Source organism: Gastrolobium bilobum, unplaced genomic scaffold, assembly GCF_033153095.1.
Source record: "Gastrolobium bilobum isolate Gb01-03AN ecotype WA unplaced genomic scaffold, APGP_CSIRO_Gbil_v1 utg41169, whole genome shotgun sequence".
NCBI lineage: Eukaryota > Viridiplantae > Streptophyta > Magnoliopsida > Fabales > Fabaceae > Gastrolobium > Gastrolobium bilobum.
The window spans coordinates 200,766-217,092 of record NW_026897122.1 but is presented as its reverse complement, the minus strand read 5'-3'; the positions used below and the strand labels follow the sequence as shown (position 1 = coordinate 217,092).

The following is a 16,327-nucleotide window of genomic DNA, read 5'->3' as shown; positions in this document are numbered from 1 at the left end:
GAGTTAAGATTATAAAACCTCCAACACTTTTAACCAAAAGGATATATGAGAAATACACAGCGTTTGGAATGAGCCACAAATTTGTCATTTGATTTCGATCTAGGATGTGCATAACTCAAATAACAAAAAAACCTTAATATCAATTAGAAATAAAGCAAGTTTTAGAGTATATTCAACTCATACCAAAAAGAAAAAAAATTGTTTAGGCTCAAAAAAATCTCACAGGTATATTCAACTTTTAACCTTAATACTTGGCCTGGATTTTCCTTTATATATCGGAGCAACTTTTTAATGGCATCAAAATGCTCTTGTTTTGGCTAATGCATAAATTGAGACATTGTATGAAAAACACAACAAAGCTTGGGTCCAGTGATAGTAAGATAAACCAATCGACCTACTAAATGCCTATACCGAGCAAGGTTAACAAAATTTGGGCCATATGCAAGAGCCAATTCATGTTTTGATTCCAAAGAGAATGTCGCGGGCTTGCAACCAAGAAGTCCACATTCCGATAGAATATCCAACGTATATTTATGCTAGCATAAAAATAAACCTTTTTTATTATATGTAATTTCAATTCCTAAGAAATATTTTAAGGCATCCAGTTCTTTAAGGCAGGTAGAAAATATTTATGTTGATTCATTTTTCTTAGAGGAGTATAAACACCATGTATGGAAAAATCAAAGTTTAATTCTTCTCAAATAACTTGTGACTTTAATTTTGTTTCATTTCTAATCTAAAATTATTTTATATTATCATATAATTATATGTTGATGAATAGGCAAAGACACGTGCATAACATGAGTGATAGCTCCCAAGCCAAAAAAAATTTGTATCTAGAATTTTTTTAAATTGCTTTCGCAAAAAAAATCTTTAAATGATATTAATTTTTAAATTATATTGATATTCCTTTTACGTAATTTAAAGCTTAACCTCCTTAAAAAAAACAAAATTAGCATTTAATTCTTCAAATATGAATTTTTTTTATTCAACTCAGAAGAAATTGTTCTCTAAATTAGCAACTCATTTTTTGGGATAACCACTTTTTATAGTATGCAAAACAAAGTGCAACACTTTAAGAGGGGACGTTTGCTACGCGAGAATCCTGAAAAAATTTTAGAAATTGAATTTTTTTAAATTTTTAATTTTTAGATATTATCGGAAATTGAATGTAAAAATTATATTTTTAAAAATTGAAATTTTCGGATAATTTTTTTTTTCTCCTCTACGAAACGTCTTCTAAGATATAGATAACTGCTATTAAAAAGACAAAATGACGCAAAAAAGAAGAAGTAAAATAATTATTTTTAATAAAGGACTAATTTAGTGGCAAACTATGGCAGGACCATTTGAGTGGTCAGGGCCGGAATTACCGCACTTTTTTGTTTGCTAGCCAAGTCAGTATTGGCCAAAAAATACATGTACTCTTTTTCCCAAAAAAAAAAAAAAGAAGGTATACTCTACCTGAACAGTTAACGTCATCTATGATTTTAGAGATAATACTGCATTAATAGGTCATTATTCTTAAAATACACTGTGTAGGGTGTTGATGCATTTCCTGCTACTCTGCTAGTAATCAATCCCCAACCTTGAGTTCTAAAATGCGGAATATTTTTTAAGGTGCCCAATATCAAAATTATATATATTTTTTTGGTAATCTTCACAATTATATTTTTTAATAGAACAAGACATGGTGACGACTCCCAAATATTTAAATTTTTTGTTACCTTTTTTTTTTGGACTTGACCCCTTTTTGGGATTCATGTGACATATAAAAGCATGTATTTTGCGAAATTTACAAATTTACATATAAAATTACGGAAAAACATTTTTGTCTTAAAGGGTATTTTTTTTTTATTTGCAGCATACTATGTATTATCAATAATAGATAGTATAATTTTTTGACTGACTTATTTTTTATAGGATCCACTTTTTTTTAGTTGTTTGCCTTTAAGGCAAAAAAGTTGGACCCATAAATTTAAGTACTTAAATCACAAACTATATAATTATTATATAAAATTTACGTTACAAGAACATTTCCGAGTTCCGACATTGATATCATGATAAGATAGCATCTTTAAAGTTTTCTTTAGAAAGTGATCATTATTTATTTATGATAGTAAAAAGAAAATTTATAAATAGTAACCAACAATATAACTATGCTAATGAAATCTAGAAATTGATCCTCTCTTGTTAAAAAAATATTATATAATCATATAAGAAGATCACAATCATAAAAAGTGAATTATAATTTTATAACTACTTATTTCAATATTTTTTTTCTTCTTCCTTTATCACTATATATCCATCTTTGTATGATCATGATTCCTTACATGACCATTTTATTTTTTTTAAGATCAGAGAATCCAGATTCAACAAAACTTAGTTAAAAATGAAATTGTCCATAACTTACATTTACCAAACTCGACCTACATATCTTTCGTTATCTTTTCTATATTCACCATTAAAATTATGAGAACATGTACATATATGATATGTTTAAGGGTTTTATTAATGTTATGTTACATAACTTAAGTTTTGTTTCCAACATACACAACAAAAGAGAGAGAAAGTGAAATGAGGAAAGAAAAAGAAAAACATGTGGATCTCACCTCTTTAATGTGTGTGGAGGAAAGTGAAGTTGTGTTATATTACATGATAAGCATAAAATCCGTTGTTTAAAGCATTTCTCTAATTAGTGGAGATAAATTATCTCCGATAATCCTCAAAACTATATTATTTGGAATTAATGAAGAGTGTTTTTTTTACAAACTGTATTTTGTGAAATTTACAAACTTACATATAAATTTACGGAAAAACATTTTTGTCTTAAAGGCAATTTTTTTTTATTTGCAGCATACTATGTATTATCAATAATATATAGTATAATTTTTTGACTGACTTATTTTTTATAGGATCCACTTTTTTTTAGTTGTTTGCCTTTAAGGCAAAAAAGTTGGACCCATAAATTTAAGTACTTAAATCACAAACTATATAATTATTATATAAAATTTACGTTACAAGAACATTTCCGAGTTCCGACATTGATATCATGATAAGATAGCATCTTTAAAGTTTTCTTTAGAAAGTGATCATTATTTATTTATGATAGTAAAAAGAAAATTTATAAATAGTAACCAACAATATAACTATGCTAATGAAATCTAGAAATTGATCCTCTCTTGTTAAAAAAATATTATATAATCATATAAGAAGATCACAACCATAAAAAGTGAATTATAATTTTATAACTACTTATTTCAATATTTTTTTTCTTCTTCCTTTATCACTATATATCCATCTTTGTATGATCATGATTCCTTACATGACCATTTTATTTTTTTTAAGATAAGAGAATCCAGATTCAACAAAACTTAGTTAAAAATGAAATTGTCCATAACTTACATTTATCAAACTCGACCTACATATCTTTCGTTATCTTTTCTATATTCACCATTAAAATTATGAGAACATGTACATATATGATATGTTTAAGGGTTTTATTAATGTTACGTTACATAACTTAAGTTTTGTTTCCAACATACACAACAAAAGAGAGAGAAAGTGAAATGAGGAAAGAAAAAGAAAAACATGTGGATCCCACCTCTTTAATGTGTGTGGAGGAAAGTGAAGTTGTGTTATATTACATGATAAACATAAAATCCGTTGTTTAAAGCATTTCTCTAATTAGTGGAGATAAATTATCTCCGATAATCCTCAAAACTATATTATTTGGAATTAATGAAGAGTGTTTTTTTTAATTTTAAGAGAATTAATGAATGATATTTCGGTAAAATTTAAATGATAAAAAAATAAACAAAATTATGAAAACACTTTTTATTAATTTAAAACAACATAATTTAGTGTTTTCTACCGTTTGTTTTCTTTTTAGTAAAATCAAAACAGCATATTCAGCAAACAATGTTCTAATGTAAATATGGTTCTAGCATTCTTTCAACCAGTGAACCGGTCCTGAACCGCGGTTCGGTATAAACCGTCGAACCGGTTTTGGAAATAATAATTCCAATTTTGGAACCGCTAGGATTCGAATTCGAGTCTCATGAGTATGCCTATGCACCATTTTATATATATATATATATATATATATATATATATATATATATCATATAATTTAATAGAATTACTTAAAAACTGCATCTAGTGGGAATCAAACTCTTGTTGTGAAGATATAAATTGTAGTATTTACCACTAAGCTACATTTGGTACTTAGTTTACTTGCACCATTTAAAATATTTATTATATAATTAAATATAAATATATTTTACATATCCAGTTCATGCGTTTGAACCAGTAATTCACTGGCCCGGTACCCCAATCAAGTTGATCACCGTCCGAGTTTAATAACATTGCTTTCAACACTTTACTTTTCTTGTTCCGTCCAAGAAAAAAAATAAAAAAGACCCAATTGAAAAAATGGGAATCAACTGAAAAAGTCAGCTTCCAACATTCAATCACTACTTACTATATTGCTTAACCATCTCTATCTGGGTATCCATTTTTTGTTTCGCTTATTTCCTTCCCCTACCCCAATTCAAGTTCACGACTATAAGTTTAATTTGAGGTGTATTCAAGCATTCAAAGGCCTAGGTAATTATTTCACTATTAAGTAGAAAATATAAATCACAACCAAAAATTAAAATCGAAAAGCTCTTAGAGAGAAAAAAAAAAGTTTAAATCGAGAGAGGGAGAAGCAAAAGTATACTCTCGGTGAGGAACATAATTGGTATATATGGGGATGTATAAAATAATCAAAAAACTCAACCGAACTGTAAATCGAACTGAATTGCACTTTAAATAACAGATTTTTAAAGAACTAATTCATGAACTAAACCAGTTTTTAAAGAATCAGTTCATGAATCGAACCAAATTTTTTTGAACTGTTTTCGAACCGAACCAAACTGTTTGCAAATCTAACCGAATCGATTTTTATTATTTTTTTCTTTAATTTTTATTTTTTTTTCTTTTCAGAATAAGATCGACCCGAACCGATTCTGAATCGAATCATTTCTGAACTGAACCAAATCGATTTTGAACCAAATAGTTTTCAAACTGAACCATTTAAACTAATTCGATTCAATTTTTAAAAAAATTCAGTTCTATTCGAGTCATATAAATACTTAAATATACGTAACAAAGAGAATAAAGAAGAAGTGATGCCAATAACTAAGTACATATACTGCAAAGCAACTCGGAATTTTGGCGTCAGCATCCGCAAAAACCTCTTCGCTCCTCTTGTTGTTTTCCTTTTTTCTTCCTGCAACCTTCAATTCCGTTACAAGGAAAATAATTTTAATATGCTCGTAACATTAAATATTGAGTATAATATTTATAAAATTTTAAAAATATTAAATAGTAACATTGTTTTTTTAGTATTATATTATATTCATTCTTTAGGCTTGATGTTAAGTGGATCTCACTTTTTTTAACTTTAAATAAATAAATACTTACTTTTTTTCAATAAATATATGCTTCCAAGTTCCACCAAGGTTCTGTCAAAAACTGTTCTCATCCTTCCTCATCTACCGTGTCATTGGGTATTTTTTTACATTTGATTTATAATTAAATATTTTTTTATTAAAAAATTTAAAACATTATAATAAGAATATTTTTAGTATTTAAGGAAATAGATAATACATCATCTATTCATAATTTATTTAAGTGATAAATTTAAAATTATATGGGTTAATGTGTTAAGTGATTCAAGCGGGATAATTTAATAAAGAGTGAAACTAAAATTTTTCCTATTTAAAATACAAAACCAGATGAGATAGCATTGCAAGAATCTGTAATCTAATGGCATGATGCAATTAAATTTTTTAAAACTTACATAATCCAATTATAAGATTTTAAAAAGGGATAACTTTATTTTCATCCAACGTGATTATATGATTTATCACTTGACCCCTATGCTTTTGAAGTTGTCATTTAGACCCATTGTGATTAGAAAAATTTATTATTTAAACCCTTGTGATTTCAAAGTATCACGTATACGGTATACCCCTTATTAGGGTGTTAACGGACCGAGCCGAGCCGAACTTTGGTCTTAAAAAGCTAATCCTGTGTTTAAATGTGTCAGCTTGACCAAGCCTGTTATCTGTTATGAATATAATTATCGGCCTTTGATTTGATTTATTTACAAAAAAATAAAAGCCTGATTTAGCCTATTTTAAAAAAAACAAGACAACAAAAAATTATCCAAATATAATATACAATCAACAACACTAATAATTTCATATATATTCATAATTCCATATATATCATTGAAAAAGTTTGTTTAACCAATAAAATGGGTGAAATGGATTGAGGAGAGAGAAAATGTTATTACAAGTAGTATAAAAAATAAAATAAAAAAAATTAATATACTAGGCCAGCTTGAGAGGCTCTAAGGCCGAGCTTTTAAATTGGAGCCTGAGGTCTTTTTATTAAACGAGATTTTATACAAATTCAATCCTGGTTTTAACAACCAATTGTAGACATGTAAGTTCAGGCCTTCACGAGTCAAGTCAAAGGTCCCTGGTTCATTTACCACCCCTACCCCTTATGGTCTTTTATATACGCACACACACACATACACGTACATACATACATACCACCCCACCCCACCCCTAAGTGATATATTTTTGTTGCCATGATGGGTGTAAGTGAGTGTTTAAAATCAATGACGTTAAATGATAAACTTATTTAACCACAATGAGTATGAATGACAAATTTGAAACCATAAGAAGTTAAGTGATACACCATTAAACCAATGATAAATTTGAAACCATAAGAAGTTAAGTGGTACACCATTAAACCACAAGGGCTGAAAATAAAGTTTTCCCTTTTAAAAAACACAAACCTAATTAAAGTCCCTAAATAATATAGACTTATTGCTTAATTTAACCTTAAGTCCTTAACAAAAATATAGAAACGAGTAGAAAGATGATAATATTTTCATGAAGTTAATGAATGTATGTCGGGAAAAAATGTATTTTTTTTAGAGACAATGGGAAACTAAAACAGAACAAAACAAAAAACAAAGCACTATCCAGGAGAAGCCATGTGAGTAAGAGGCAAGAAAGTTTGCCACTCTATTCCGTTCGTGATGGATGTTAGACATACGGACACACCAACAACGATGTAACATGTTTCTAATACGTTGCACCAAGTTTGCTGTAGGATTAACAAGATGACACCCATTCATTATAATCTGCTAGGATGATAGGGAATCTCCTTCCAATCACACTTGTATAAATCCTTTATCCCAAGCTAACTGCAAACCCACCAAATAAACCCAAAGTTCAGCATGCAAGACAGTACCTGATCCTAAGTTTTTACAGAAATCGAAAATCCAAGCTCCAGAGGGTCACATATGACACCACCACACCCGGACCTGTTACCAGTTTTGGCCCCATCAACATTTAGCTTGACCGGGGGACAAGACCAAGCAATCATCCTCTCCACTCGATCTCTTGGCTGAAGCCCCGCTACATGAAAGGTAGATGCTGCTAGAACAACACTATCAAGGAACCCCAAAACTAAACGAAAAGTTGAGAAGACATTTTGGTATTTTCCTTCAAAGATCCATTTGTTTCTGTACCTCCAAATACTCTAGGCAAGAATTCCAAATAAAAGGGTAACAAAAATATAGAAACGAGTAATCAATGTTAAATTTTATAAATTTAATGAAAGATGATAATATTTTCATGAAGTTAAGGAATGTATGTTGGGAAAAATGTATTTTCTAAACTAAATGTTTTTGAAAGTATCTATTTATAATCAAGGCATGTAACTAGCATCAAAGAAGGCAGCGGCGGACCCACACTATTGCAAGTGTGGGCACTTGCAGACACAAGTTTTGGGGATTTTTTTTTTGCTAAGGATTAAGGGGTGATTTGAATAACTCATAATGTAAAATATGCCAAGGTTAAAATTAGTGTTAAGGACACATGAAAAAGCAAGGAATGCACATTTGGTTGTTGGCTAGTGTGCTGTTGGAAATGTCTCGCCATGCACCTTTTAGGTATAAAGTTGGCTTTACAATAAAAAATATTGAAACTTATTGGAGTTTCTATGAATTGTTGTACAACTCATAATGTAAAATTTTTTACCCTCACTTGTGATATATAATTATATTTAATATTGAAATAATAATAAAAAATAGGACAAGATTATTTTGCATAGCTATACAAATAAAAATCTTAACAAATAATCATTGCTTGAAATTATAATTGCTTAGTTGACTTTTGATTATTATTTTTTATGTTAAGTTGAAGTTTTCTTTTCTTTTCTTTTTTTGTTTTTTAATGCATTTAAAAAATTCAACGCCACTAAATTTGCAGACATAAATAAAATTTTCTTGGTCCGCCACTGAAAGAAGGCAATGATATTTATTAGGGGGGTGACAATTCAGTTGGTATGATACAATATGTATTTAATATAAACACGATACAAATTTGAAAATAGATCAAAACTTTTGATATAAACATAATTCGTTTATTTTGTGGGTTGATACTACAGGACAAACTCATCAATTTTAAAGTGTGTTGCTTATTATGCAAATTGACATGATATGATATTAAAGAATAATCTATAAACCTTAAAGTGTGTCACTAATTACGTGGATTGACACAATACAAGACAATACGAATAACCTATAAGAAGATTAATCTATATCAATTTCGTATTTAGCGATTAACACGTGACGGTGGTAACGTGACACCAATTTTTTTCGTATTAGTTTTTACTAACATAAATTTAAAAATGAGTCCTACTGAATATGAATTTCTTATGTTGTATTTGTGTAGTATCTGTGAGCTTTAAAAATTGATGCTCTTATATTTACTCATCTTGAAGAAATCTCATTTTTTTTAAGCCTTATTTTTTTTTAGTAAATAAATTGCATTTTTTTTAACCTTTTTAAAATTCCTTTTTTTTAAGCCTTTACCAACAAATGAATTGTAATTAAATTATGAGTTCGTTTTTTCTGCGGGGAACAACAGCTGGAAACGACGGCTAATACCCCATAGGCTGAGGAGCAAAAGGAGGAATCCGCCCGAGGAGGGGCTCGCGTCTGATTAGCTAGTTGGTGAGGCAATAGCTTATCAAGGCGATGATCGGTAGAGGATGATCAGCCACACTGGGACTGAGACACGGCCCAGACTCCTACGCGAGGCAGCAGTGGGGAATTTTTCGCAATGGGCGAAAGCCTGACAGAGTAATGCCGCGTGGAGGTAGTAAATGCAGATAAGTTATCTACATTGAACCCAAAATAATGTCGTTTTGGGACAGAAAGTAAGGTATTTTTGTAATTTTAATTTATTTCAAGATTATAATAATCTTTATAAATATAATTTTTTAATATTTCAATACTAAAACGACATCGTTTTGGTGTAAATATAAATAACTTAACTTCATAAACATTTTTTGTTAAATTAAATTAAATATTGTGTATATTGAGACCTGGATTAGTACTAAGGTGGAGAAAGGAAAGCCCCCCCTTGAACAGCTTGTGGTTTGGGTCTCCCCGTTCCAAAACTAGACTTCACACACAACACTTGTGTTATACAATACAGCCTTTACCCACTGGAAATAGACCCTCCCACAGAGAGAGAGAGAGGGGTTTGGGTGTTGGATCTCATATTCTAAGATATATTAGAGAGTAATGGGTATGGAGGAGGAGACTAGCAGTGCTAGCATTGAGGGTGGTGCTTCGCTACCTTCGGGTCCTGACGCAAAAAAACGCAGGGTCACCTACTTTTACGAACCCACAATCGGCGATTACTACTATGGTCAAGGTCACCCTATGAAACCCCACCGTGTACGCATGGCACACAACCTCATCGTCCACTACTCCCTCCACCGTCGAATGGAGATCAACCGCCCCTTCCCCGCCGCCCCCGAAGACATTCGCCGATTCCACTCCGACGACTACGTCGACTTCCTCTCCTCCGTCTCCCCTGAGACCCTCACCGAGACCACCTACTCCCGCCAGCTCAAGCGCTTCAACGTCGGCGAGGACTGTCCCATCTTTGACGGCCTCTTCAATTTCTGCCAGGCCTCCGCTGGCGGCTCCATCGGCGCCGCCGTCAAGCTTAACCGTGGAGACGCCGACATCGCCATCAATTGGGCTGGTGGTTTGCACCATGCTAAGAAGTCTGAAGCTTCTGGCTTCTGTTACGTCAACGACATTGTTCTCGGTATCCTCGAACTTCTCAAAGTTCACAGGGTAACTCTTTTTTTTTTTTTTTTTTTTTTTTTTTTGGGTTAGTTGTTGTACATGTTTTCTAGTTTAGACTCATTTATAGTATGTTTCTTTTTTACCATTCATGGTTGCCAAAATTGCATTGGCTCCCCAGACATGATTCTATATTTGATTTTACATGTCAAACATGAGAACAAACTGGAATTGAATAAAAGCTCATTTTTTTCCTAGTCCAATCAAATAGTATAATGGAAATGACCATTCCATGAGCATTTTGATTTTGATTCCAAAGATATCACTTCAGCATGCCAACTGTGCTTAATAAGAAACATTCTGGTGGCAAAATTTATTGGGAAGCTGTATTTTGATGCTTGTTTGACATGTGGTTAGAGTTAAGATTCGATTAGTCTTGCCATTTCTCCTTTTTGGTGTCAACTTTCGCACATTGGCAATGGCAGAGCCAGGTGATTTTGTATCAGGGAGCGAAATCACAACATATATTATTCTTTGTATGTACAAAAAAATAGAAATAATGTCTACAACTAAAGGCTTCTATAAGTTTTTTTTTTTGGTGGGGGGTGACCAAAAACCTAGATATAGTTCTCATAGTTAAAGGCTTGTATGAACTTGGAGGGGGTGATCGTTCACCCTAGCCCCCTCCCTCTCTCCACCTCTGCACCTTGGTCTATTCAATTTTTTTATAGTTCTTCTGTGTAAAAATCAAATATATTTTTCTACTTATACAGAAACTCTATTGCTAACATGAGTTCTTGTTTTGTTATTTATATCATGTATTTTCTTCCTTTCCTGAATGAATTAATTGTTCTTGCTGTATGTTCTGTGTTACTGGACAGCGTGTGCTGTATGTCGACATTGATGTTCACCATGGTGATGGTGTTGAGGAGGCCTTTTACACAACTGATAGAGTGATGACGGTGTCTTTTCACAAGTTTGGTGACTTTTTCCCGGGCACTGGACACATTAAAGATGTTGGGGTGGGCTCAGGAAAAAATTATGCTGTCAATGTCCCATTAAATGATGGAATGGATGATGAGAGTTTCCGTGGTCTGTTCCGAACCATCATTCAAAAAGTCATGGAGGTTTATCAACCTGATGCAGTTGTTCTTCAATGTGGAGCTGATTCGTTGTCTGGTGACAGGTTGGGTTGCTTCAACTTGTCTGTGAAAGGTCATGCAGATTGCCTTCGTTTCCTTAGATCTTTCAATGTTCCCCTATTGCTCTTGGGGGGCGGAGGATATACTATTCGGAATGTTGCTCGTTGTTGGTGTTATGAGGTTCCTTTCTCTATCTTCTTGGGCAAGATTATAATGTGATTTGGTTCTAGTTTAATTTTACTTATTTGGATACATGCTCTTTCTCTGTTTTAGACAGCAGTGGCAGTAGGAGTGGAGCCTGATAATAAGTTGCCTTATAATGAATATTATGAGTATTTTGGCCCAGATTATACTCTCTGTGTAGATCCAAGCAACATGGAGAATCTAAACACACCGAAGGATATGGAAAAAATAAGGTTTTTTCACTATTAATTCTTTTTGGTTGAATTAAAATTAATGATTCTCTGATTAATTTTAGAGTAAAACCCATTTTGGGTCCCTAACAAAAAAATGGTCTCCACTTTCATCCCTTAAAAAAAAAGTCAACTTTTGGTCCCTCTACAATTCCAGTTCTTTGAAAATGTGGTCCCTCAGAAATTCGATGAAGACCCAATTTAGTCCCTAAAAAAGAACTAATATGAGTATTTTTTTTTTGTAAGGGACAAAAGTGGGGACCGTATTTTTTGTTAGGGACCCAATAGGTGGCTTTACTCTTAATTTTATTTCTCTCATAATCATGGGGAAAAAATAACAGTCTTAAGTATATAAATATAATTACTTAAATGCATCCCATTTTGCTGCATCCAAGTCGCATCCTTTCTGCAAATGATAATGTTTTCAGAATCTTATGAATAGTTGCATGGACATGCTATAGTTTGTACCTGGAATTGTTGTTTTCATGTTGGTTGTGAAGACATATTGTATTGTTTAGACATAAAATATTAGTAAGGCTGCCATCCAAGTTGTGTCTCTGTATGTGTCAGAGGCCAGGGACTGAACTTGTCAGAATTTAAGCTTCCATTGTGTCATGCATATAGTGTACACTTGCCCTTTCTAATTTGGGAAGAGGGGGAAGAGTTGGTTATTAGATGTACTCGTTTTATGGATAATCCTTTACGTAGAAAGGACGATCACTGCTGTATTGAGTGCTATTCTGTTCTGTCTAGCATGGAGCTTTATGTGTATGCTGCTGTGATCTGTCTAACAAGGAAGATCACGCATGTTTGAATGAAGGATTTTCTGTTCATTCTCATTTCGTGTGTTACTTTTGCTGCTGTGATGATTGCTACCATTTCCCTGGAGCATGTAGTTTTAAATGGATTTTTTTTTTTAAATTAAATTTCAAGGAACACACTACTAGAACAGATTTCCCGACTTCCCCATGCTCCCAGTGCACCTTTCCAGGCAACACCATCAACCTTGGAAGTTCCAGAACAGGTCTGTACTTAGTAACATTTGCGATTATTGTCACTCTGCCTTTCTCTTCTTTTTGATTGATTTTATTAAGTATGGATTCAGGCTGAAGAGGACATGGATAAAAGACCGAAACGTCGTAAATGGAATGGTGAAGATTATGATTCTGATTATGATGAAGATGAAAAGACTATTTCTAAATTCCCAAAATTAACTGTCCATATGAGGTAACGGTTATGTTTTGTTTTGAAGCTGAATATAAATCCATTTAGTTTGCAAGATCTTTTATTCAGTAGGTATAATGTGGGTCTATCCCTGACACTATAACCTTTGTGACTCCATCTAGCCTGATAAATGCTCTAGACTCACTCTAGAGTCTGTTTAAATGCAATTTATTTATTTATTTATTTTGGTTAAATTTAAATGCAATTTTTGTTTAGACAATGCAGCACACTTTACTCGTTAAGCTATTACACAAATTTCTTTTTAGCCGCTTCAAATAAATTTAATAATCATTTGGCTCCTTTTCGTGAAATGCTAAGTAATATACTCTCTTTGCTGCAGGGATGTCGCAGATGACATGGAAGAAGAGAAGCCAAAAGTGCATCCATCATCTTGACGCTGATAGAACAGAGCAAGTTCTTGCACAGCATGCTTTTATTGTAATATTCAACGTGAATTTTTCTGTTTGTGGGGGAGGTCATACCTTCGAGTTATATAATAGGATTTTATAAGAGTTATGTTGTAGGAAAAGTGATTGTGTAATGTTATAGAGATTCGTTTTGCGTACCATAATTTATTTTTTTTCTTTTTTCTTCAAAAAGTGTGGGCTCCATAAAATGTTGTTTGTGTAGGAAAGTTTGTTGTGTCATGACTCATGTTAAATGACAAATGTAAACTCCTATATAATATTACATAAACAACTCTTGAGAACGCCAATATAATGTCAACTGATCAAATTATGCAGATGTAATATAGAGTAAAACACTGTTTTTGTCCCCCACGTAAGCATAATTTTTATTATTCAATCAGAGTAATTTTCTTTCATTTTGGCCCCCGGTCCCAATTAGATGCTCTAATTCTTTTATTTTGATCATTCGCATTTGTACTTACTTTCATTCGGTCACTTGGAGCCATCATTTTGGTTAATCGTAGATATTGTCACTTGAAGTTTGGTCCTTGTATCTTTCTTCCACCATGAGGATCCGAAAGAGAATGAGAAAGAGATACACAATGTTATTTCATTATTATTATTTCATTTTGAAAAATTCTTATGAATGATCCAGATATTTGAATTAAATTTTAATTTACCAATTATGTTATCTTTGCAAGTGGAAGAATTAAAGATTAAAAATTAAATGAGGTACCAAAATATAATTTACACGTGAGGGGTTAACATTGAGAATTCCACATATACGAGGAACTCAAAATGTGAAAAAAAGAAGAAGAAAGAATTATTATAACACAATTGACAATTGCATTGGGAAAATATAAAAAAAGGAGGTGACGTGCGAAGTTTGAGTTTTTATCCCTTTTGCAGAGTTGGTGGTGCGAGAATGTGGGTGGTGCTTTCTTCCCCCCAAAAGCAAGCGTTGATTCGCAATTCAATTGCAGAATCAGGGTGTTACCTCCAAGTCCAACCCACCCCAAATAGATCAAGAATCTCCTTCTCTCTCAAAAACTTCGCAAGTTCATCATCATTAGCAGCGAAATGCCAGCAACAGCAAAGTAGAGAACCCGTAACCAAAACCCAAGATGAGGGGATTCCCGCGGAAGAGGTGAAAATCCTAGTGAAGTTCAAGTCTCGCCACAACTACATCAGGGTTCTAGAAGTTTCTAGAAAAGCCGACCACCCATTTCGCGGTTCCCGTCTTCTCCTCCTCGACGGCCCCGGAAACATCCACAGCATATCTTTCCTCTTCAAAACCCTCACAAACACTTACTTCGACGTCTTCGCCATGCTCCCACCCATCGTCCCGCCGGGACCCTTGGCCGTCCTCGGCTTCGGCGCCGGCTCCGCCGCCCGCATCCTCCTCGACCTCTACCCGGAAGCGGTTATCCACGGCTGGGAGCTTGACCCTTCCGTTATTCAAGTTGGTAGAGAGTATTTCAACCTCTCGAGGCTCGAGAGGGAAAACCCACAGAGGCTTTTCATCTACGTTGGAAATGCCTTGAACGCGAGTATGGCAAATGGGTTCTCTGGGATTTTGGTGGATTTGTTCTCGGAAGGGAGTTTGATACCTGAGCTTCAGGAACCTGCCACGTGGGAGAAGCTCAGCAGGTGTTTGAGGAAAGGAGGGAGGATAATGGTGAATGTTGGAGGGAGTTGTGTGGTGGCGGAGAATAAGCTTAGAGATGGGAAGGTTATGATGGAAGAGACTCTGAAGGCGATGAGAGTGGTTTTTGGGGAGAAGCTTTTCGTTCTCAGTCTTGGGAATCGCAAGGACGATAGTTCCCTTGCTCTTACTGGGGATTTACCACAACCTGATCTCTGGAAGAAGGTGCTTCCAGACCCCTTGAGATATTACGTCGATTTGTGGACGCCCTATTCTGGTTAGTTCCTCGTGCTGCTTCCTCCATGCTTGCTCAGCAACTGTTTGTTTTTATTCCTCTGTGAAATCTACAGTTTCGCCTCGACCATATTTTCATTACTTGAAGAAGGAGGGAAATAGGTAAATCTCATTTTTGCGTGGAATATGATGGTTTTATACTTATTCACCACTTAACCATGCACTTGTTTAAATTTCATAAAATTTTGTAGGATTTTATGACAAGTATAATCTAAGTCAATATTAAATTCACCAAAAGATAATTCAGTCATAGCTTAAGTCGTTTGTACGTCGTTTTGTGGGGATAATAAATAACCGTGCACAATAGTCTAGTGACAAATAGTTCAGGTAAGGTTTTCTAAAATAAATTCAGGATGAGTCCCGGTTATACTATATACAGATTTGAGAATGGAAAGCTTTTTCTTTCTGGGGGCAGAAGGATGGTTTATTATAATGTAACTAACTGTAATGCAAAGCCACAATGTGAGCGATTTGAATAATTTCCATTAGCTGGTACACACAGAAATTGCAACAAATTAAACAGCAAGTAAGTGATTTGATGAAAACACACACTCGAAACCAAGTCAGAAGGTGGTTGTACGCTTACACTAACATATGTATTAAGTTATACGCTTACACTAACATATCACGCGTAGATAAGATGGTTATACGCTTACACTAACATTAGCATATGTATTAAGTGACAAATTAAAGTGGTCGATTACAAAGAAGGATATTTCTCTGTTTTTTGTTTTACAGATCCATGTTAAAAATAAATAAATAAATACTAGTTTGAGCGCTTGCCGGATATTAGAAACAAGCTACGGCTAAACTCATCTTCATCTTCATATTTACTCAATTATGATTTTATTGAGAAGTCAACTTGTGTCCTTCTGGTGCGCTTGATGAAATCATGGAATAGCTGTTGCCCCGGAACTGAAAGCCAACTTTATGATTCAAATCACTTACTTGTTGTGAGGAGTTAATCCATATATTTTAAAAGGATAAGATATTCTATCTATTTTTTTTGTAATGCCTATTTTATA

The 16,327-nt window shown here is 33.3% G+C and overlaps 2 protein-coding genes across 2 annotated transcripts; both read left to right on the top strand.

Moving 5' to 3' along the window:
* The first annotated feature begins 9,567 nt into the window (after positions 1–9,567).
* On the top strand, positions 9,568–13,662 carry LOC133304370 (histone deacetylase 6-like). Its single transcript, XM_061504403.1, has 6 exons — positions 9,568–10,228; positions 11,059–11,499; positions 11,593–11,735; positions 12,666–12,756; positions 12,838–12,959; positions 13,297–13,662. The coding sequence occupies exons 1-6, from the start codon at positions 9,665–9,667 to the stop codon at positions 13,349–13,351; spliced, it is 1,416 nt and encodes a 471-aa protein (XP_061360387.1). The 5' UTR covers positions 9,568–9,664; the 3' UTR covers positions 13,352–13,662.
* A 572-nt stretch (positions 13,663–14,234) lies between these two features.
* LOC133304378 (uncharacterized) lies at positions 14,235–15,708 on the top strand. The gene has a single exon (XM_061504414.1). The coding sequence runs from the start codon at positions 14,289–14,291 to the stop codon at positions 15,288–15,290; it is 1,002 nt and encodes a 333-aa protein (XP_061360398.1). The 5' UTR covers positions 14,235–14,288; the 3' UTR covers positions 15,291–15,708.
* The last annotated feature ends 619 nt before the right edge of the window (positions 15,709–16,327 follow it).